The sequence below is a fragment of the Schistocerca cancellata genome, chromosome 9, assembly GCF_023864275.1.
Source record: "Schistocerca cancellata isolate TAMUIC-IGC-003103 chromosome 9, iqSchCanc2.1, whole genome shotgun sequence".
In the NCBI taxonomy this organism is placed as follows: Eukaryota; Metazoa; Arthropoda; class Insecta; order Orthoptera; family Acrididae; genus Schistocerca; species Schistocerca cancellata.
This window is the reverse complement of record NC_064634.1, coordinates 17,550,173-17,575,296: the sequence shown is the minus strand read 5'-3', so window position 1 is coordinate 17,575,296 and position 25,124 is coordinate 17,550,173. Positions and strand designations below refer to the sequence as shown.

Below are 25,124 nucleotides of genomic sequence, written 5' to 3'. Positions count from 1 at the left end.
TATTCTGGCAGTGTTACACTGTCCGGGTTATCTGGATACTTCCCACTAACACCAACCTGTCAGAACTCCAGAGATGGGAACTTGCCCTTCAGTATATCCTCTCTTCTCGTTATCCGGCAGGCCTCAACCTCCACTAATTTCAAGTTGCCGCCGCTCATATCTCACCTGTCTTTCAACAACATCTTTGCCTCTGTACTTCCACCTCGACTGACATCTCTGCCCAAACTCTTTGGCTTTACAAATGTCTGCTTGTGTCTGTGTACGTGCGGATGGATATGTGTGTGTGTGTGCGCGAGTGTATACCTGTCCTTTTTTCCCCCTAAGGTAAGTCTTTCCGCTCCCGGGATTGGAATGACTCCTTACCCTCTCCCTTAAAACCCACATCCTTTCATCTTTCCCTCCCCTTCCCTCTTTCCTGATGAAGCAACCGTTGGTTGCGAAAGCTTGAATTTTATGTGTATGTTTGTGTGTCTACCAACCTGCCAGTGCTTTCGTTTGGTAAGTCACATCATCTTTGTTTTTAGATATATTTTTCCAACGTGGAATGTTTCCCTCTATTTTTATATATATATATATATATATATATATATATATATATATATATATATGGTTATAATAGAAGGAAACATTCCACGAAGGAAAAATATACTTAAAAACAAAGATGATGTGACTTACCAAATGAAAGTGCTGGCAGGTCGACAGACACACAAACAAACACAAACATACACACAAAATTCAAGCTTTCGCAACAAACTGTTGCCTCATCAGAAAAGAGGGAAGGAGAGGGAAAGACGAAAGGAAGTGGGTTTTAAGGGAGAGGGTAAGGAGTCATTCCAGTCCCGGGAGCGGAAAGACTTACCTTAGGGGGAAAAAAGGACGGGTATACACTCGCACACACACACATATCCATCCACACATATACAGACACAAGCAGACATGTTGTGTGTGTGTGAGTGTATACCCGTCCTTTTTTCCCCCTAAGGTAAGTCTTTCCGCTCCCGGGACTGGAATGACTCCTTACCCTCTCCCTTAAAACCCATATCCTTTTGTCTTTCCTTCTCCTTCCCTCTTTCCTGACGAGGCAACCGTTGGTTGCGAAAGCTTGGATTTTGTGTGTATGTTTGTGTTTGTTTGTGTGTCTGTCGACCTGCCAGCACTTTCATTTGGTAAGTCACATCATCTTTGTTTTTAAATACATATATATATATATATATACACACACTCACCAAGCAGCGGTAGAAGAAACACATAAAAGACTATCGTGATTGGCAAGCTTTTGGAGCCAGTGGCTCCTACTTCAGGCAGAAGAATTGTAGGGGAAAGAAGAAGGGTGAAGGAAAAGGACTTGAGAGGTCTAAGAAAAGGGTTAGATTTTGGGAAAGTCACCCATAACTGCTGATCAGGGGAAACTTTCTGTACAGGCTTATTAACTTGTGCACAGTGTTGTTGTAGTAATCTCTATCTTGTATATCACTCTGTCTTTCACATTTTAAGCTCTCAGGTTTTCAAATCTCATCTCATGCAGACCCCAACAATAAATCTTTCCTTCTCATCCCATATGGTAAATCTCCCCTGACCCATGGTTCTGGATGACTTTCCTGAAGTCTAGCCCTTTTCTTTGACCTCTCCAGTCCTTTTCCTTTACCCTTCTTCCTTTCCCCCTTCCTTCACCCCTTCTGCTTGGAGAATGAGCCACTGGCTCCAAAAGCTTGCCAATTGCAACAGTCTTTTATGTGTGTGTTCTAACACCACTTGGCGAGTAGAATTTTTATCTATCCGATTAAATAATTTTATCAATAATTGATTATTTTTGTTGTTATAATAAAAATAATAGATTTTTTCATAAGTGACTGCTTTGGACAAGTTTCATATAAATGCAAAGTATTACATATATATAATAACAATAATAGAAATTATCACAAGTAACCACTTTGGACGAATTTGATAAAGTTGCAAATGACTTTGTTAATGCAATATCATACATACAATTAGAGTGATTTATTACTGCTATATTATATTTGTTAATTTTAAATTGTAATATTTCACTTGAGTTGCTCAGAAACATTCATTGATAATATATCTACAGAAACATATGATGAACAAAATGACCTGACAAAACCAATATTTAATGGCCTATCAGACCTTGACATACAGTTTCCTTAGTTAAAGATAGGAGGATAGTTGGTAAACCAAAACTTAATTATTTTAGGAAACACCACAAAGACATCAACTGGAGTATTGTATAATCGTGGTATTAATGTAAATTAGAACACTATCATCAATAATGTCAATGATACATTAGAGTATCTAAGGGTGCTTGCCCCTATGTTTTTAACAAACTAAAACAAAGAAACTATCTATGATACAGTCCTCCTTTGATGAATTTTAACTAAGGTTTATTATAGCCTATTTTCAATTAATCGAATTTCCACAGGCACAAAAAAAGGTCCAAGTCTGCCCCAGACAGTTGTATAAAAATCCCTCCAGCAACAGAGACATGTGGTAAACTTCAGGTTTATTTCAGTTTCTGTTCAGTTGAGTCAGCCATTTTATTGCTTCCTCATAGACATATCTCATGAAAAGACCACAAATGTAGAAATGAGAGAGAATTGGGCTCACAGGGAAGCTTAGCAGCAGTCGTTCTTAACTGTGAAACATTTGCAACTGGAACAATAAAAGGGGGAAATAGCAGTGGTATAACAAGTACCTACTCTCTGCCACACACTAGAAGTGAAGTTCATATTACGTTATCATCCAGTTCTGGGCTAAGTTTAAAGTTTCAAGTCTATAGCTTATAAGCAAGTTAGTTTAAAATGAACTGCAAAATTTACACAAAAAAGAAAAAAAGAAACAGACAACAAATCAACCTAATAAAAACTAGTTAAAAAGTGGTTGTTCATTTATATATACACAAATCTACAGTACAGCACCAAATATTAAACTTTTGGATATTATGTGTCATAGAGCAGTAATAACACACTTTAGATGTCAAATAAACATTTATTTAAACACATAAGAAAGCGAATACAACATGGCTGTAGAAATGTAGCATGCTAAGTGAGCATAAAAAAAGATAAATCAAAGATGACTGAGACCAAAGATATGGCACTTTACACCAGAGGTGCCACAGAGCTTCCCCCCTCCACACCGGTATTTCAGAGCACAGTGGAGGGAAGCTTTCTCACTCAAACACAAAATCTTCATGCCAACACGGCGGTTGAAAGTGGCTTCCAGCACGAGAAGTTGGTGCCTCGGAAGCTGTGCTGACAGGGTCTCACGTGTCGGACTGCTGGACTGCTGCATAGGTGGTGGAATGTTGCTCAAGGTCACGTCAGTGGCATCAGCAGGCACGGCAGTGGTGATGGCAGGCAGATCGGAAGTGTCAGAATGCAGTAGGGAGAGGGACCACGCTAGTTTTAAGTGGTTAACTGAAACCTTATGGGGTCGTCCATTGAGATGTATTACAAAAGTACTCACTCCACAATCTAAGATGCTCTGATTAAGGTCGTTGCAAGACCAAATGCATGGAGTTGTCGCACAGCATCACAAATTCACATGATGCCATGTCTTTGTGGACAAACACAGGAAGGGTGGTATGAGGGTGAGGCAGGGGTGGTCACAGGTGAGGGACATGCACTCACACCCGTTCTACAAGGGCTGGAAGGTCGATGGCCTCAGCAGGTGGTGTGACATCCACGAATTCTGCTGGCAGGAGGAGGGGCTCTCGTTATAGGATCTCTGCCAGCGAAACATTCAGGTTGTCCTTATCGGCGGAACGGATGTCGAGTGAGACCCAAGGGAATGAATTGGACCGTAGCCAACTGTAGCACATCAGTGCGGCTTTTAGAGTTCGGTGCCATTGCTCAACCGGGCCATTGGCCTGTGGGTGAAAGGCCATAGTTTGGAACTTTGCTACACTGCACAGCTTGCACAGTCAAGCAAAAATCGTGGACTCAAATTGTTGTCCCTGATCAGCACTGAGTGAAAGAGGGCATCCAAATCTTGTGACCCACGCAAATAAGAAAGTTGAGCTATGGTCTCTGCTGTTATGTTGACAAGAGGGACAGCCTCAGCCCAACGGGTTATGCAATCAATCATAGATAATATGTATTTGTACCTCTCGGATGGGGGGAGAGGACCGACCATGTCAATGTGTACATGCCGAAGACAACAACTTGGTACGTCAAACTGGCCTAAAGGAGGCTGCACATGTCTGCCTACTTTACTACATTGGCAAGGGACACAAGTGCAGGTCCAGGTGTGGCAATCACGTTGCACGCCTCGCCAGACAAAACATTCAGTGAGTAGTCTCATCGTTGCCCACGTTCCAGGGTGAGTCAAGTTGTGTAAAGCATCAAAGATCCTGCACTGAAGAGTGGACAGCACCTGGAGGTGGGGGGAGCCTGTAGAAATGTCGCAGAGGACTGGGGTCATTGACGCATGCAGGACAAGAGGTTGAATAGTGAGCAAAGACTCATTGTCTGAAACTAATCTTTGTGTGATGATGTCTTCAGTCTGGAGTCGGGTGAGGTCATCTAAGTTCAAGGGTGCAGTAAGCACTGAGATACAAGATAGACAGCCAGCTACAACATTTTCGGCACCACAGATGTAACAAGCATCTGAGGAATGTTGGCAAATATAGTCCATGTGCCGGAAGTGTCACAAGGGAAGCTCCTTCACTAGGTTGCACATCTCATCTGTGAGAGGTTTCTGGTCCGAATAGATAGTGAAAGGGCGCCACTCCACATCATTCCAGAAGTGTTTGATTACCTCATAAACAGTGAGAAGCTTGCGGTTGAAAGCCAACCACTTACATTGACTCCTGGTTAGGTTTTTTGAAAAGAAGCGAAGCAGCTGGGTGGAGTCGGTGGTGTGCTGTTGTAAAACAGTGCCCACAGCTGACTTGCTTCCATCAGTTGTAATAGAAACACAGGCCTCAGGATCTTGGTGGGTGAGTGTGACAGCTTTTGTGATGGCAGTTTTCAGATTATCAAATGCATCAAACATGTGTTTAGTCCAGTCCAACTTTCATTTCCCCATCGTATTATTACCTTAGAGGGCATTGGTAAGGGCCGATTGGATGGAGACAGTCCAAGTGTGTCAATAAAAGTTTACCATACCCAAAAAATGACAGAGTTGAGCATAACCTTGGGGAATAGGCAGTGCAAGAATGGTTTTGACACGAGAATCCATTGGTTGGAGGCTATTGGCAAAGACAGTGTGGCCTAGGAATGTAACTGATGTAGAACAGAGTTGAGATTTATTGTGGTTGATCACCACACCATTGGCTATGAGAGCTGAATGAACTGTATCAAGGTGAGACTGGCAGACGAGGAAAAAATCAGGATGTCATCCAAATAAGCAAAAGCAAAGGCAGAGATAGCAAAAGGGAATCAATGAACCGTTGCCACATCTGTGCAGCATTTTTCAAGCTGTAAGGCATGTAACAGTATTCAAATAGGCTGAAGAGTGTGATGACAGCCATCTTCAGAATATCTGGTGGGTGCATTGGAATTTGGTGATATGCCTTCAAACAACCTATGACAGAGAAGAGCTTCGACACATGCAGTAATTGCATGAAATCCAGGATATGAGGAATGGGATAGTTATCGATAATTGTTTGAGCATTGAGGGACCTGTAGTTCCTGCACATGTGTAAGGAGCCATCCTTCTCGAGGAACAAGGTGGATAAGTGAATACCAATTACTATCTGATGGTTGGAGCATGCCAGAAGCCAGTAAATCCTGAACGATTTCTTTCACATGCAGAAGTTTGGATATATGAAGACACCTAGCTTTATAACGTACAGGTGTGAATTCTATGACAAGTACCATTGCTGATTGCCAATACCCATGAAGGGAGGCAGGCGGGGGGGAGGGGGGGGGGCGCAGACAGGTGGCAGGTGCGATGACGGTTCACTGACCCGCAGGGCAGGACAGAGTGGACGGAATGTCGGTAGTAGACAATGATAGAGGGCATGGCATGGCAGCCACATGATACGAGGGATCCCATGAAGCAAGAACATGGGCATCCTGCAGATTCACCTGCGATGGCATGGACACGGCAGCAGGCAGAGGGAAGCTCGCTACAGGAATGATGTAGTGCAAAGGTGCAGCAGATGTGAGTGATCAGTCCATGTGTTGTGGCTCTGTGGACAGCCTGCAAATCGTACTCTATGCTTGTGCTTGTGATAATTCAGCAGATTCATCAACAACGCAGGTGCTTAATGCCTCATTATATGTGCGGAGCTCGTTGATTTGTGTGTGTGTGCGTCTGATAAATCAGAGTCATGCAATAATATGCTCAAGCAGAGATGCACATGTGGAAAGCATAGCTGAGTAGGTGGAGAGTGGAGTCATGCTGAAATCATTCGAGCACAGAACAGTAGAACCAGATGCGTGGCACACTGTGGCGGACTGCAGGTCTGGCGAAAGTTCACGATGGTGTAGGAAGTCCAACCCGATAACAGGTTCATCACACTGGTGATGTGGAAAATCCAGGGGAAGGTGGCGACTGGTGATAGGCGAAGTGGCATCTTGATGGAGCCAAGGACTGTGATAGGAGAGTGATTTGCCGGGACATCGCTGACATCGGCACCGGTGTCGACGAGAAAGCGAGTGCCCGGTGACATGTCCGTGTCGTAGAGGCATTGTGCCGCTGGAGCAAGTGGTACAGTATCAGACGGTAGGCACTGTGGATGATCGTGGTGGGTTGTGGCGCCTAAATGAGCCAGCCAGAATCATTTGGGTATGCACAAGGCACACGGCAGTTGCGGCCGGCGTGCCCTTAAGTGGCACGGTACCAGCATAGCGCGTAAGCTTGGAGGCGAGGCGGTGTGGAATGGGAGGGGAACGCAGCTGGCTGTGTCAGTGCCTGAGAGTGCTCGGGCTGCTGCTCGGTCGGGATCGGGTGGTGTCAGGAGGCCGCAAGCAGTACCTCCTGTAGGCCACTTGGTGGCAGCTCTTGACATGCCGCTGAGGTACTGAGGTGAGCACACTGGCCTCTGCCAGCAGAGTGCAGAACCGAACACACAGGCATGCCAGCTGGTGGTGACGGGGATATCGTCCTTGACAGGCAGTGTCGGTGATGAATGATTGCGTAGGCCCGATCGGCCACGTGTAGACGAACCTCGATAGGGTCGGTGACATGAGATAGCAGGTGAAATTGTAGGTCCGATGGAAGTTTGACCATTCACAAAGTCCAAAGCACAGCATCTGGTAGAGCTTGATCATCAATTAATGCACAAAGGCACCACCAAAGCTGCAAAGGTGTGCAGTCATCGAGGTGCTCGTCATGGATGATGTGGTGGGTAGCCTCCACTGGTGGGCAAGAAAGGCATTCGATGAGCAATGTTTTCGCTGTTAAATGCTTGGGCAAGGCAGGCAGTGAGAGGAGGAGATCACTGATAAGGCCTGGGTGAGCATGGAGGTGGTTCACCAGGCAGACGAAATGTGTGTCATCATCCAAAATCCAGTGGATATCCAGTAGGTGATCCAACGATGTGAACCAAGTCTTATGGTTGTCCTTTTGCAAAAGCAGGCAGCTTAGGAAACCTGCCGGGTAACATGTTGACGCAGCACTGGGAGGTGAAGATCAGTGTCGGAGGGGTAGGAAAAACCCAACACCAGCAGTGCAGTAGCGGTGGACGGTGTGTTGCCCAAGGTCTGCATGTGGGGGTGACCGCGAGCAGCACATGATGTGGAGTCAGCTGGTGCAACCAACAGCATGATCTGTCTCAACTGCAGGCCCGATGGTGAACGTGGCACAGGTGTAACGGCCAGTGCCGTTGCAACAGCAGGCAGAAGGCAGTCATGGTGGAGCTACAGGAGGGCTGATCCGGTAGTCGGCGTGCGTGGAATGGTCGGTGCCATTACGAAAGTGGGCGGAAGGCGATTGCTGTGTGACCAATGGGCTATAGTAGCGGAAACTGGCATGGCTCTGAGGTAACCAGCATCACCAAGATGGCATGCAGGGGGGGGGGGGGGGGGGGGGGTGTTATGGTGGCAGGCAGATAAGAATGCGCGATCCCGTGCACTTGATCATTCAAATTACAGTTCTAGAAATTTGTCAGCACATCAAACCAAACTGAAAGAGCCTGCATAGCTGAGGGGTGAACCACAACATAATTCACTGGATTATTGTTCACAATGTCACCAAGTGGCATGTACTGTCCGTGCAACAGCCATTGCTGCGTAGTTGCACTTGACAGTGGCCATGTTGGGGCAGTTACGGTTACGTGGCTGCTGGAATGGCTGGGCATAGGTAATTGTTTGCTTTTAACCAAACACATATTAGGTACACTTTTAAGTACGCAATCACAGTTAATAGGATGTGAGGCACTAGCCCAGAAAGACACTGGTAGATCCATTGTTCCGAAGACAATGTGGGCCAGCACACGAAGTCCATTAATGATGAAAAGAAGCAAAAAATAATTTGCGAACACACGACGACAATGTCAGGGTCACCATTGTGGATATTACATGTTGTACAGCGGTAATAACACACTTTATATGTCGAATATACATTTATTTAAACACATAAGAAAGTGAATACAACATGGGTGTACAAACGTAGCGCACCGAGTGAACATAGACAAAGATAAATCAAAGATGGCCTAGTCCTGGCTTTACACCAGAGGCACCACAAACTCTTAAATCCCACAGAAAATTGATGTTTGATGAAGAAAGTACAAAAATTTGTATTTCAGCAAGTAAATACACACATTCTGAATATACTTTATTTTTAGAAATATATTTTTCATTCACATCTCTTTGAAATAAGATACTTTGTCTCCAAAGCAGCTGTCAATCCTAGTCATGGTTCAAAATGGAATGACCATATAAAATTAATCGTCAGTAAAGCAGATGCCAGACTGAGATTCATTGGAAGAATCATAAGGAAATGCAGTCTGAAAACAAAGGAAGTAGGTTACAGTACACTTGTTCGCCCACCGCTTGAATACTGCTCACCGGTGTGGGATCCATACCAGATAGGGTTGTTAGAGGAGATAGAGAAGATCCAACGGAGAGCAGCGCGCTTCGTTACAGGATCATTTAGTACTCGTGAAAGCGTTACGGAGATGACAGATAAACTCCAGTGGAAGACTCTGCAAGATAGACACTCAGTAGATCGGTACGGGCTTTTGTCGAAGTTTGGAGAACATACCTTCACTGAGGAGTCAAGCAGTGTATTACTCCCTCCTACATATATCTCGCAAAGAGACCATGAGGATAAAATCAGAGAGATTAGAGCCCACACAGAGGCATACCGACAATCTTTCTTTCCACAAACAATACAAGACTGGAATAGAAGGGAGAACCGATAGAGCTACTCAAAGTACCCTCTGCCACACACAGTCAGGTGGCATGCGGAGTATGTATGTCGATGTAGATGTAGATGTAGATGTAGATAACCAAAAAGGCTTGAAAAAGATGTAAGTAAAATCACTCAAATACAGTGAGAGTGAAAGCATTCATATAACAGCCGCAACTGATGGAAACTTTTATCAGTCAGTTGTCTTGCATTGAGAGTTGTCCCTCACTGAATAACGCCACTCAAATGTGGTGAACGCGTAAAAATATGGGCGCAGAGACTAATTTCATTTGGTTGTTTCATTTGACTGAAAAAGCCAACTGAACAAAAAAAACAATCAACTGATCAATCAATTGTTAAAAACAGTTGATTGTCCCATCACTACATTTCAGTGTCAATAAAGCCTTTGTTGAGACCCTCCACTTGGTTCCAAACTAAAGGACCCCGATCAGCTCTGGGAACAATGCTCAAATAGCAAGCTCTACTTACACCTTGTGCATGAGAGCAGCAGCCTTCACCATCTCCACCTGTATGAACTGAAGATGGCCTCAACCCATGCAACAGGTGTCATTGGTGCCGACACGAGCCACAACATGCAGATGACTGCACCCTGCACACTAGATAGCTGCAGGCAAGGCCTCCTCCACATCTTGGATAAGGCCTCCCCCCTCCCCTCCCCATGTAGACATACCTAGTGCTCATTGACTTTCTTTCTGGCCCACAATACTATCTCCCTAAAGGGCTCCATAAAATGCCTAACTTCGGAGCACCCAGTAACCAGCAGACCCATGCACAGGAGCGCCTGCTCAGTCCCTGCTGAGAGAATGGTCATCTGCTCACCCACATGGTGAACAGTCAAGGCCAGACACCCAGTCCCCATATGGGCCCTCCAACTTGAGTGATGTGAGTGTATTACCACCTGCCACTCATCTTGCTGTGAGGCAAGATCAGCCACACGGAGTACATTTGGAGATGCCTCATCAGCAGAGCTCATGGGCAATACAAGCAACACCTGAGGTGTCCCGTGTGACATGCCAGATACTGCACTGTTGAAAAATTACAATGAAACAAAACATACAATTCTTTTAATTGCTAAGGTGAAGAACTTGGGGTAGCTAAGTATGAAATATGACACTTGTTACAACTGTTACCACCTTATGATGAATGTTGTTTTTGGACAAAGTTTAAACTGACATCAACTTACATTTTGTAACTGTTTTGTTCACTTGTTACACATAGAAACAGATCAGTACAACTCATTTTCCTTTTCACTATGGCATCAGTGTCTGGTACTACTATCTGAGCACTGCTAATTAGAATGTAACTTTTAAACCACAGTCTATCAGTGAGCTTCAGGGACAGGTTTCATTCTCTTCATTACGAGAAAATTTGTTCACACAAATACATAGGTCCAAATGTCAACTTAATAATAGTTGCAAACTTACAGAGTTGTGGAAATTTATGTTAATGATACTTTCATATGAGTCTACAAGAGTTATTTTATTCTAAAACAACACACAACAGCCTGCCACAATGTAGGTCTGTAAGTTTTGACTGTAGCTATGCATCCTGCACTAGCATGTTATAAATTGATACTCCTGTGTCTTACCTTTGCTTTGAAGTTCCTGACCTGGTCATAATGCTACTTTTCATCAGTTTTAAATGATCTACTCTTCACTTTAAGCACTATATCCTTAAGTATATATGGAAACATTTAAAACTGCTGTTAACTTATATTGTCTACTTGAACTTAACTTAATGTCATTCCTCTGGAGACAGTGTACAGCTTGCATTTCCCCTGTGCTGCATAATGATTTCTGAAAGCTACATTTTACAATGAATGCTCACTAATAAGGGCAGTGAGTAAGTGTCAACTCTTGTGCTTTCCTCTCCTCAACAGGCTTGCTATAGATTACAACAAAACCAAGTTACTTAGGCAGTCCTCCACCATCCAGAATTGCATGATTAAAGAGGTCATTGAAATTAGGATCCAACATGGGTAATTAACAAAGACAGTGGCATACAACTGAGTTAGGTGTGGAACCCTGAACTGAACCAAGAAAAAGGAAAGTGTGCCCACACAGTGTGTTCAGCACCAGGCAGTGATTGTGTGTTGTCTGAGGGCCACACTTCACAGTCAGGCATCATCACCCACAGCATTGCCACCACCACCTGTGAGTGGCCAACATATTTAGGATTCCAACTCAAGCAGAGCAGCAGTAAGGAACCATTTGAAGAGGCAATAAGTCTGCCAGAATATTGTGGAGAATTTATGACATGACTGGAGCAGTATCCTTCAAGGTTCTTTTCCTTAGTAGCATTACCAGAAGCCAAGTTTGTTTCATTTACAAATGATAGAACTTTACAACAAATAGCAAATCAGATACAGTTTTAGAAAGATTGGTTAATGAAATTTTCATGGGAGTTAATACATGGTTAATAGCAAATTGTTTGGCACTAAACTTTGAAACCATATTGTATGTGGTTCAAACAATGGAAAAATCGAGGATAGAATGTAACAATATTATAAAAAAGATAGTTGCTACTCACCATATAGTGGAGATGCTGAGTCACATATGGGAACAACAAAAAGACTGTCATAAAATAAGCTTTCAGCCAGCAAGGCTTTTGTCAAAAATAGATGACAGACACACACACAAAAACTCACACAAATGCAACTCACTCAATGTTGTCTCTGACAACTGAAGCCAGGTTATTAGCAGTGGGGAGGGGAAGGAACAGTAGGATAATGCTGGGGGTGGTGAGGTGCTGGTGGGGAGCATGCAGGGATGAGGTGGAGAGAGGGTATGGCAGCTAGGTGAAGTTGGGAGGTTAGAGTGTGGGCAGGGGAGAGTGGGAGGGAGGAGGGTCACAGGACAGGAGAGAAGTAAAACGGCTGGGTGCATTGGTGGAATAGATGGCTGTGTACTGCTGGAATGGGAACAGGGAAGGGGCTAGATGGGTGAGGACAATGACTAATTAAGGATGAGGCCAGGAGGGCTACGGGAACATAGAAAATATTTCAGGAAGATTTCACACCCACGCAGTTCAGAAAAACTGGTGTTGGTCGGAGGGATCCATATGGCACTGGCTTCAAAGCAGTCACTGAAATAAGGATGAGATGTTGGGAGATGTGCTCAGAAGCAGGGTGGTCCATTGTTTCTTGGCCACAGTTTGTTGGTGGCCATTTATGCCAACAGACAGCTCGCTGGTTGTCATGCCCACATAAAATGCAGCACAGTTGTTGCAACTTAGCTTGTAGATTACAAGACTGGTTTCACATGTAGCCCTACTTTTGATGGGATAGGTGACGTTTGTGACCGGACTGGAGTAGGAGGTGGGAGGATGTATGAGACAGGTCTTGCATCTAGGTCTGTTACAGGGCTATGAGCCATGAGGTAAACAGTTGGGAGCTGGGTTTGTGTAGGAATGGGTGAGTATATTGTGTAGATTTGGTGGACAGTGGAATACCTCTGTGGGAGGATAATGGGCAGGACACATCTCATTTCAGGGCACGATGAGAGGTAGTTAAAACCCTGATGGAGAACGTAATTCAGTTGCTCCAGTCCTGGGTAGTACTGAATTATGAGGGGAATTCTCCTCTGTGGCTTGACAGAGACTTTGGGAGATGGTGGTGACTGGAAAGATAAGGCACAGCAGATTTATTTTTGTACAAGGTTGGGAGGATAATTACGGTCTATAAAGGCATATCTGCAACTCAGTATCTCCACTATGTGGTGAGTAGCAACTATCCTTTTCATAATACTGTCTGTGGTTCAGAAATTATATGAGGTTTACTTGCCTTTATATGCCTGAAATATGATGACGAGGAGATAGAAGAGGTTGACACTGTTAAATTCTTGGTAGTAGAGCTTGATAATAAATTCAATTGGTAGGAACTGCTGAAGTGCCTAAACAGACTCTCATTTGTAATGCAGATGTTGTCAGATATAGTTGATGTAAGAATAGAGAAGCTAGCAATCTTCACATTCTTTCCCTCTATAATCTCCTAGAGGATTGTTTTTTGGGATAATGCATGAAGCCAGCCTAAGGTTTTCCAGGTCCAAAAACTTTTAATAATTATTATTTGTTGTCCTGCAGAGTCCTGTTTAGGGAACTAGAGATACTAACTAATGCTTCCCAAAATATTTATTGTTTGTGAGAAAATGAAATGCGTTCAGCCATCCTTATGATTTTATTTATTTTGTTGCAACCAGTCGGCAGTTGATGGTTAGAGTGCTGACTCCAAAGTTATGCTAGCCACTGATGCAATGTACATTGGGATCATGTCAACCACTTTCACCTCAACTACAGCCTGAAGATGGTTCACTGAAGTGCCGAAACTGGTTGCAACAAAATAAATAAAATCATAGGGGCAGCTGTACGTGTTTCATTTTCTCACAATAGTAAATGCCATTGTCCCAAAGACCTCCTGTCAAAAGGATGGACATACAAAAACTTTATTTATTGTTTGTAAACATTTTTAATTAAAAATATATCTGATTTTCAAACCAACTCTCAGTTCATGACATCAATACTAAAAATAATAATAATCTTCACAGAGATTTAAAGTCACTTACTTTGCTCCAGAAAGATGTCCATTATTCAGGAACACAATTTTCAGTAACTTAACATCAGTCACAAAAAGTTTAATTACTAATAAATTTCAGGAAGAGCCTGAAGGATTAGTTGGTGGCCAACTCCTTTTACTCTATTGATGAATTTCTTAGAAGATCTGTGACTGATGTGTATATATTATGTAAACTGATTTTTATCATTCATTATGTGTGGCTATAATAGCCCAAGATTTCTAATACACACTTTATGTACTGAACATTTACATGTTTTGTGGCAAGTTTGTTATTATCTTTCAAATGAAAATAAGCTTGGGATTTTCCGATTAATTCCATATCCATTTGGACCACTTCAGTTGAGTTCTATGGGAGGTACATTAGCATTTTTTTTTATTTGTAAATATGTATTGTATATTCTTGTTTCCTGTTGCGTTCTACATCCATGATTATCTCACAATGGATGAAAAAAGCATCTATTCTAATTTAAACTAAGACCATCTTTGTTTTTCCTTGTTCTACCTTTCATGTAAATCCAAATAGTAGCAACTCAATATGGGAGAGAAATTACGTGTTCACTCTTTTCCATGTCCATGGTGATATGAGAACACTTTTTTATAATGTTTGTACAGTAATTGCCAGCTCACACCCTACTGCAATAGTATGCAACTGCCTTGAGAACAATGATTAGTTGGTTTTCAAAACAAAGCAACATAAAATTTTGTTGAATATGATTTTCATAATGAAAATAAAATTTGTGTTACATGTCCTTTGCAATTTTCTCTTGTGCAGATCGAAAAGGGAGCAAATGTGATCTTTCAAAGAATGTGGCATTGTGTCTTCGGCAAAAAGGACGTGAGGTATGGTCAACATATCAATTTTCTACACAATATTTTTACGTATCCGTTACCTATACTACCCAAAAGCACAATTAACTACTAAAATATAGAGAAATATTAAGATTTCAGAGAAATATTCTTCATTTGAGATATATGGAGAGTTAAGGAGACACATGAAATAATTTATTTCTACAAAAAAGCTCATTATTGAGCACTGAACTTCTGTTTTTGCAATGTAACAGAGAATGTTGAAGGAACAAAAATGATTTTTTCCTCTCTATACCTAATTTTCATTTAATATTTCAGATAATTGTTATGTGGAATAAAAGGCCAAACTGCTATTTGTCAATTGGTATTTTGTAAAGTAGGGCTGATTCTATTGTTCCTGAACCAAAAATTTGTGGTAACCTAATAGTTTATTTCCATTAATATTTACTTTTTGTCCACATGCCAGTTTATGTTGAAAGATGAAAAGCAATTTTTATCAGTGTTTTAATGTCTTTATTATGATAAATTTTGAATTTATAATCCTTTGAAAGTCAACCACAACATGTAGTGACATCTGTCAACGGATAGTACACACATTAGTGACATTTTAGGTTGCCCTTTGCATTTGATTTTCTGATGCTGTTAATGACCATTAATCCTTGTATCTTTAATAATATAATACGATATGGTCACATCCTAGATGGAATACATATAATGGAAGGAGTAAAGGTAACCACTTACTATATATGAGGGTTATCCCAAAAGTAAGGTCTCCTTTTTTTTTGTATGTACATAGATATGTTTATTTCTACAATAGCTTACATCAGTTTACAGCTTGATCATTTAGCTATTTTTTGACATAATCACCATTTCTGTTGATGCATTTTTGTAGATGCTGTGGCAATTTTTGTATGCCCATGTCATACCAGCTCACCACCATGTTGCGAAGAAGGATGCTGCCTCTGACGTGATTGTTGCTTTGTCTCAGATGTAAAGTGGTATGCTGAGGTTTCATCACCCGTTACAGTTGAGTCCAGAAAGTTGTCCTGTTCAGCTGAAGAAATGCACGAGAAGCATCAACTCGTCACTGCATGTGGCCATGTGGCCCTCAGTCAGCATGCGTGACACCCATCTTACACACACCTTCTGGTAGTTCAATGTTTCTGTTAAAATTCTGTGAGTGATGCTTCAGGAAACCTCAGGAACCAACTTGCAGAGATCATCCAGGATGATCCACCAATCTTCATGCATGTTTTGATCAACCTTTAACACTGTCTGCTCAGAAATTGAGTGTCTCCCACTCCTTTTTTCATCGTGAATTTCGGTCCAACCAGCTGAAAACTCTCTACACCACTTACGAACATTTTTGACATCCATGCACGACTCACCATACACTTCTGTCAATTGGCAATTTATTTCAATCAGCGCAGTACCCTGTGTGTTAAAAAACCGAATAACTGTGTGCAGTTCACACTTGGCAGTAACATCCAACAAGAGCTCCATTCTCAATGACTTCCAAGTCAAGACTGAGCGCCTCAGCGTGGCGTACACGTGTTTACACACAGCGCATGAAGCACTCTTCATAACACTGTGACAAAACTGCCACACAAACAGAGTTCTGTACTTATAAAAAAACTGGAGACCTTACTTTTGGGATTACCCTCTTAGCTAAAGAGTTGAGCAGTCAACATGCACATAACAAGACTGGAAGCATTGCTGAAGTTTTGGACCATAACTTTCTTCAGGGTAAATTATTACAAGACAGACATACCCAAGCACAACCACATTACTCTAGAGCTACAGCTGAAATTACCCTCCCTGAGGCAGGAAGGGGGACTTGTGTGGTGGGTGATGCAAAAGATAAGGGGATTACAAGAGTGATGGGAGAGATACAACAGTGGAAGAGACCTAGTGCAGAGAGGAATGCCTTGAGTATAGACTGACAGGGTGAAGTGAGTATGATGGGGGCAGTGGTGGCTGTGGCTGTGGTGCAGACACCAGCTGAGATTGTGCAAGGAAGATTGCAAGATAAAAGAGGTATTGTAAGAGCAATTATCAACTACACACACACACACACACACACTACTCCATGCCTTGCCTTTATCAGCTACACAACCACACACACACACACACACACACACACACACACACATTACTCCATGCCTTGCCTAATGACCTCACTGGATGTACATGTAAATACATCAGTTGCAATATGTCTGCTGGGGGGGGGGGGGGGGGGGGGAGGGGGGAGTGGTCACACAGAACATGTTGTGAAGTAGTCACTGAAGCTGAGCAATTGTGCTCAGCAGCAAAAGCTGCCACTGGGTGGACCACTTGGGCAACTTAGCCACAGCTCATCAGACACCATTCATTCAGGTTGACAGCTTTCTGGTGATCATGCCCACATAGAAAGCTACATAAAAGTTCCAGCAGTGCTGGTATATGACATGACTGCTTTTGCAAGTGACTCTAACACTATGTTTGTGACAGGACAGGACTAGGGTGGTCTGGACGAGTGCACGACATAGGTCTTGCATCTGCATCTTTCACGTGTATATGATCCATGTGGCAAGAGATTTAAAGTAGGTCTGGCATACATATAGGACAAGATATTTTGTAGATTGGGTCAGTGGTTGAATACAAGTTTGGGAATGGTAGAGGTGATAGTGGTAATGATGTTCCAGTTATCAAGGTATAATAAGTATTCAAAATCCTGGCAAAATATGTTAAAGACATGGTTAAACGTTTCCAGTCTGGTTTCATAGGTAATGAAGGGGGTATGCTTTTGGAGCTGGGTCATGTGTGTGGTTTGGGGATTAGAGGCAAGAGTATATATAGCACAGGAGAGCTGTTAAGGAACTATGATTGGAGAGTAGTGCCTGTCTGTGAAGACCTTCAACATACTGGGCAAGGAATTGCTCAACACTGCATGTATGCCATCACAGGTGCCCAGACTGCATGGGTAAGACCTTTTACCATGGAAGGTATGTCAGGTCTCAAAATGGAAGTACTTTTTATAGTTGGTCAGCTTGATATAGACAGGGTTTTTATGGAGCCATCAGGGAGGTGGAGATCAACATCCAGGAAGCCACTAGTCTCATAAAATCCTAAACCCCTTTCTGGTTCAGTTTCATTGATTGTATCTTCATGATCTGGACCCATTACCAATGCACTCTATCCCCATTTCTCTACAGCTTCAACATCTTCTCTCCTGTCCACATCATCTAGTCTTCTTCAGCCCACTGTCCTCCATCCTAGACATTGACATCAATTTCTCCTATGTATCTTCTACATGAAACTCTCAATTACATTTTGTATCATTCTGCCATTCAGGTTATTCACATAATGTAGCTCTGAAAAATCTATAGGTTCAGGCATGTCAGTCATTTCATGTTCCACAGTTTTAAATTTGGTATTAGTTACAGAAAGTCTTGACAAATGACTGCAAAGTGGGACTTAAGCATGCAAATAGTCTGCTGCCAATTTTCTTAATGTCAAATTTTATTTTTCTCATCAATAATCTGTTATCAATTGTTTTGTAACAATTTTCATTGATACACAGACCAGTTTTAGAATCTAGTTCCTTATTCTTATTTCACTTAATATGTTGACCAAGATGCACCAACCTAACTAACTAACACACCATTCTTAGACACAACAACATGCACAAGTTTCTCTTTGAAACTACTGCACGCCATTCCTTCTTCTGACTTCTTGAATTGTCACCTGTGATTGCCATGTAGCAGTAGCAGGGTTACAGGAAGAAAAAAGAAAATCACAAAATTGTCCATGCCTGTATAGGCTCTTCCATTATTGACATTATGCTGTTAATAGCAAATGAAGGTGGTAACTTGCAGCATACTCTGAGGTAAATGGTTCTCTTGCTCAAATATGTCAAGTAGGACAGCCTCAACTCCCATATCTGAAATAGTGATGTCAAAGGAAGTGCCATGTAACAATGAAAAGATGTTTCAGAAGCTCCACTGCTTGAGCTGTCTGAGGATCAACTATAACTAAGTGGTATTGCGGGCCTTTTCAAGAATGAAAATGTACATGTAGATGCAGTTCATTTCTGATGGTTTTCCTAATAAATGTGTACTCAGAAATTAGGTGGTGATTTCTGAGATAGGAACATTTAAAGTCAGAAGAAATTTCATCATGGAAAAGATAAGAAACTGTTGCTAATGTATTGATGAAAAATACAAATAAATCAATGGTCTTGTTTTTTTGTTGGTTTATGATATAATTACAGAACACCATAGGGATGAATTCAGCAGCTCAGAAACTCATAACTTAAAGCACATCTTCATTGTTATATTTACTTTCTTAAAAAATCAATTTTATTGATCAATGGAAAGCCCAGGTTGGAATATCAATAATATAAAGAAAAGGAAAGAGTGCTACTCACCATGAAGAAGACATGTTGAGTTGTAGACAGGCACAACAAAGACTATTACACATTTAGCTTTCAGCCAAAGCCTTCTTTAGAAAAGAAAACATTCATTAACACAAGCAAGCACACCCATCAAATACATGACCACCATCTTCAGAATATTGGACTGGAATGTCATTCCAGCCAGAGCTGCTGGAGATGGCAGTCATGTGTGTGTGTGATTGCTTGTGTTAATGAATGTGTGTGTGTGTGTTTTCTTTTCTGAGGAAGGCTTTGGCTGAAAGCTAAATGTGTAACAGTCTCTTTGTTGTGCCTGTCTGCAAATCAACATGTCATGTTTACCATGAATAGCAATCTTTCCTTTTCCTTATATTGCTGAATTTAATTGATGATTAATTTAGATAAACTGCATTTGTTCCATTTAATTTTTCGGTCTATATTTCTCTAGTAAGGTATTATTTGTTCAGTTCAAAGTAACTTTTTAATAAAATTTCTTCTATTCCATTTCTGCATCTGATACAGCAACCAGTGTAAGATTTGAGGCAAAACTACAGTCTTGGTTGCAGAGTATTTTATTTTCAAATTTCAGTGATGTATCTTGCCTATGGCAGACATCTTCAGATTATCTACAATGCATGAAATTACAAAATAGGTATACAGAAACATACTATCCCATCTAGTGCAAGAATGTACTGTACTGGAAAAGTTTTTATGCAAGCTTATAGAAAATGTTCACAGCATACAGTGTACATAAAAATAATTACACAATGCTAATACATTGGCAAAATATGATTAGGATATCAGAAAGTGCACTGAGACCAGTGTCTTTAAGTGTGCATAAAAAATTTTCCCATAGACTATGTTCTTGCACAAGAAGGGATCAAGACAGTTCCTTATACCCATTTGGTCATATTTTCCATTATAGATAATCTGAAGATGACTATCACAGATGAAATGCATAATTGAAATTTGACAATAAAAACCTCCACAACCGAGACTGTATTTTTATCTCATAATATTTTCACTTTTAAGAGTGTATCAGCTGTGGAACCTGTGAGTCATCAGTAGATTTCCTGGTAATAAAGTTATGCACTGATCCACTTTAAAGAGACTGGGGCTACGTGCCTTCTGAGTAATGGCACTTGCCCAATCCTCTGATAAGAAGTGCTCTATCATGCTGTACATTTGATTTGACACTACCCAACTAGTACCATGGTATCCCATTATTTGTCAGTGCTCTGCAGCACCTAAGCTTAGAAGCAGAGGCATTACATGAGGCACTTGTGACAGTCCCACCTGCTTTTAATTATTTGTTTGTTGTTTTTTGTTCTCATTGTCCTCATACTGCTTTGCTACACTGGCTGAGAAAATGGGTTATGGATTCCGACACTGACTACTGCAAATTATTCAGCCGACAGGTACACAGTTGTGTTTCATAGTATTTTAATTTCACTGTTCATAATCCCCCAATAACACACAGTCATATGGCCAGTGCACTATTATGTATCTTTAATAAGCCTCATTATTAGCTAGCAGGTGAAGCTCCACATACTACTACAACAGTTTCCTGTTGGACATCTATGAGCAGTAAAAACTAACCACAAAGATCACAGTTCTTGAAAGAATAATCAGGTGCATATAGAGCAGACACTGTCACTGTTTTTACACAAGGCCTAATTCTTTAACACTTGTTCCACAGTTAATATGAAGCATTATTGTTGTTCTAACTAGTACAGGTTACTCGTCAGAAACTTGGCCGTGGGCTGACTGTCTTATGACCAAAAATTGGGTCCTTATATATCATCACAATAATCTATATTGAAACTACAAATTGTTTGAAGTTAAATTTACAGAAATTACAATTAAAAATTAACTCATTAAATTAACTGAATACATCAAAAATTGGTTCTTTTAGCTGTTTTTTCTACTGCAAGGTTTAGGCCAAATTATTTGTTTAAATCAAGAAATTAACAAATATATGCAAATAATACTTTTGACAAAACTGTTAATTACTTTGGAATTAATTAAGGGCTGGCTTTGCTAACATGTTTTCAAATATGGTCAAATAAATACTTTAAGAGTACTAGCATTTCGCTTTCGAAATGTTTACAATTATTACAGAATTTACATTGGTTTATATGTCAACAATAGAATTTAAGTTACGAAACAATTACTGATTTCACCCTGTAATGAAAGATACTAACTAGGAATAGACAAAATAAATTAGAAAATCAATTACATCTGTTAGACTGTATCCTGGCTACCAGATGTGAAAAAAATGTTCTGCCACTTTTTGTCAACAGTATTATGATTTTTCTGGTGACATTCACATTACAACATTGAAAATGCTCCACTGAACCTTTTCTGAAATCCCTCTGGTTACTTTCCATACTATGGCAGAATGACAGTGTTAAGGAATTCACTGCACAATATCTTCTTGTCTCCTTTATAACATGGCAGCATTTCAGCCCTGCTATTCCACTGGTTGTGAGGCTGTCTGCAAATGGTTGGCATTTGAACATCTGCAAATGCATATGTCTGCCCTTGATTGTGGAGCTGCATGCCTCACTCCAACAGGGATAAGCAGTGTTTGCAGGTACACTTTGGAATGGATGCACAACAAGCATAGTGAAACACTGCTGTAATATGATGCATACATTCCTGTCTGATGTTTTCACCATGTTCCTCTGGTAATTTCTTGTAGTCCTCTTTAATACCTATGCCACTAGGTTTTATAGCAACTGAATTTTTTTTTACAGTTAACTATTACAGTCCATACTAATAATGTGCACCCTCAGAATCCCTATGGCTTTGTGCTTCTTTAAAGCCCTTGGTAGGAATGTATATCTTGCCCTCACTTTCTGCTTATCTCTAGAAATGGAGCTCTTGCTAATGACACTTTACATGTAGCATTATTGATCCTGTTATGAAACTCATTATATTGAGGAAATGTTGAGCTGCAGACAGGCACAGCAAAAAGACTGCTTTACATGTGAGCTTTCAGCCAAAAGGCCTACTAATATAGAAAACATTACGCATTGTCTCAAGCACAACTCACAAACACATGACCACTGTCTCTGGTCACTGAGGCTGGATTATGAGCAACTGCATGTCATGGGAGAAGATCGTGGGTGGTGCAGAAAAGGAAGAGTCTGGGATGTAGATGAATAGCAGGTTAGGGGTGGGGGATGGTGTAGTGCTGCTTATGGGGTCATGCAGAGACGGGATAGGGCTGCTAGGTGCAGTCAGGACATTTGAAGGAAGGGTGGATGGGTGGGCCTGGAGGGAGGGAGGGAGGGAGGGGGGGGGGGGGAGGGGAGAGCAGAAATGCAGAGAAGTAGAGGAGGGGCATAAAAGAGAGAGATTAGTTCAGAAGGCAGGGTAGTGATGAAGGAGATGGGTGGGTGAAGGAGGACAGGAACTAGTGAGGACTGAGGCTAGGGAGTTTTGGGACTGTAGAATATATTGCCAGGAAAGTTCCCACCTGCAAAATTCAGAAAAACTGGTGTTGGTAGGAAGGATCCAGATGGCATGGGCTGTGAAGCAGCCATTGAAATGAAGCATGTTGCATTGGGTCACATGTTCTGCAACTGGATAGCCCAGTTGTCTCTTGGCCACAGTTTGTCAGTGTCCATTCATGCAGACAAACAACTTGTTGGTTATCAAGCTCACACAGAAAGCAGTACAGTGGTTGCAGCTTAGTTTGTAGATCACATGATTGCTTTCATAGGTAGCCCTGCCTTTGATGAGACAGCTGATGCCTGTGACCAGAGTGGAGTATGTGGTGGTAGAGGATGTATGGGACATGGCTTGCAACTAGCTCTGACACAGGGATATGAGCCACAAGGCAAGGGGGTTGGGAGGAACGGTGGTGTAGGGATGGACATAGATATTTTTTGGGTTCACTGGGTAGCAGAATACCACTGTAGGAGGTGTGGGAAGTATAGTGGGTAGGATATACCTCATTGTCATTATTCCATCCTGGTTTTTCCGTTGTTTGTTGTTTATCCTATGTGATTAAAAACATCAAACTACTTTTTTTCATATTTTTTACACATCACAGAGGTTTCATTTCAGCAATGTATTCTGTCATATTGTGTCTGATATGCATTAAACTAGGGGTCTATAATATCAGTAGAACTAGGGTCTTGTGCATCTTTCATTCAGTGTCTACCTGCATAAATTCTCTGCCCTCCTTCTTGCGGCCCCTCTTTTACCACAACACTTTCTATCTGGTATCATACTTCAGGACCTAGTGCAGTTTTACCATAAATTAATGAATTTTTTTAGCAGCAACTGCTGACACTACAATGATTTGAGGTAATTTGCCCAACCACCTGATCCACTGAGACAGGCAGCATCAAGCTGTAAAACATTCTGACTCATCAGCTGGTGTTGAGAGATGCTAAAGTGAGGTTGTATTTACCACATCTATCACACAGGTCATGGGTTTTAGAAAATATGTGAACATCAGGCTTTGTTTCAAGCTGCAAAAAAGTGCAAAGGAATGCATGAAATTCTGAAATTTGTTTATGGCAATAATGCTGTAACTCTGAAGACTGTTAGACCTTCTGCAAGTGGTATGAGTGATTTAAAAGCATAAATGAGAAGAATTGGTAGAAACAAGCAGCATTGAGGATATCCACAAACCTCAAAAACAGAAGAAAACATGCAAAAAGTGCCACAAATTATTTGTTCAAACAGGTGAATAACTATTCAAGAGCTTACCAGAGAACTTAATGTCTCATACAGGTCCTTGCAAAGCATTTTAACTGATAATTTGTAAATGAGATGAGAGTGCAAAATTTGTTCCCAGACTTTTGAGTAATGAACAGAATGAAAATTATGTGTCAGTCTGCATGGAGTTGAAGAATTTTCATCATGATCTGGATTTCATGTAGAAAATTGTAACTAGAGATTAAACTTGTGTCTGTGAGTATGACCGTGAGAAGAAAATTCAGAGCTCCCTTAGAAAAACCAGAATCCCCTCACCCTAAAAAGGCATGTTAGTGAAAATCGAATATCCAAGTTGTGGTCACTGTTTTTTTTCGATATTGAGGGCATAGTGCCATCAGTGTTTGTCCCCAGGGGAACAACTTAAATGCCAAATTTTACAGAGGTGTACTGGAGTGTCTGCAAAACAAATTACTAAGGAAGACCAGAAAAATGAGAAAATCACTTCCTTCTCCATTGTGACAACATGCCATGCCACACCTTGCTTTCGACTGATGACATTTTGGTCCAGAAAAAGTGTTCTTGTTCATCCACATCTGCGTTATTCAACAGATTTAGCACCATGCAACTCTCAGCTCTTCCCAAAAATTAAAACTATGCTTAAACAAAAATGTTTTGACACTGTTCCTGACACTGGCAGAGCAGCTGTATGTCCTTGCAAAAGGAGCCTTCCAGAAATGCTTCCAGTCTTGGATTCAGTGTTGCTGGAATATGTGCATTCCTAGTCAAGAAAAGTATCCCTGTAAGCTTATTACTTTGTTTCTAATAAAATTATTCACCAGAGGGAGAGGGGGCAGGGGAGGAAGGGAGAGAGAATCAATTTCAGTTTGTTTTGTTTCTATGAACCAAGATTTTTTTTCTGCTGCACAGAACTGTGAAGATTGGGGTGAGCAAGAAGACGACCAACAAAGCAACCAGAATAAAAATGGAAACAACAATGGAAATAACAGCAATAACCAGTATGGGAACAAGAAGTGGAATTAAGTACTAATACTTGCATGTATAAAAGAAAGATGGCACAGATCTTCAGTGTACAAGACCACATGTTCAAACTTTTACTTTAAAAATTATGATAAGCAAAATAAAATATATTATTAAATTGTCTTTTCAAGTTGTTATTCTCTGTTTCATTTTTTTTTGTTACCTACATCCCATTAAGAAAGAGCACTTTCAGTAATGTGGAATGACTCACGGTATATTAAACAAAAGAGAAACAATAACTTTATACAATTTGTGCCGGCTAAGTGTAACCTAGTAAATGAGCAGGAAAGCTGTTTCTTAGAAAAA

The 25,124-nt window shown here is 41.2% G+C and overlaps 1 protein-coding gene across 1 annotated transcript in view; it reads left to right on the top strand.

Moving 5' to 3' along the window:
- The window catches only part of LOC126100883 (odorant-binding protein 59a), a 211,219-nt gene extending 186,309 nt beyond the window's left edge, over positions 1–24,910 (top strand). Inside the window, exons 7-8 of the mRNA XM_049911551.1 lie at positions 14,676–14,743; positions 24,708–24,910. Coding sequence (XP_049767508.1) covers positions 14,676–14,743; positions 24,708–24,821 — 182 coding nt within the window. The 3' untranslated portion in view covers positions 24,822–24,910. The remainder of the gene's footprint in view (positions 1–14,675; positions 14,744–24,707) is intronic.
- Positions 24,911–25,124: the final 214 nt, after the last annotated feature.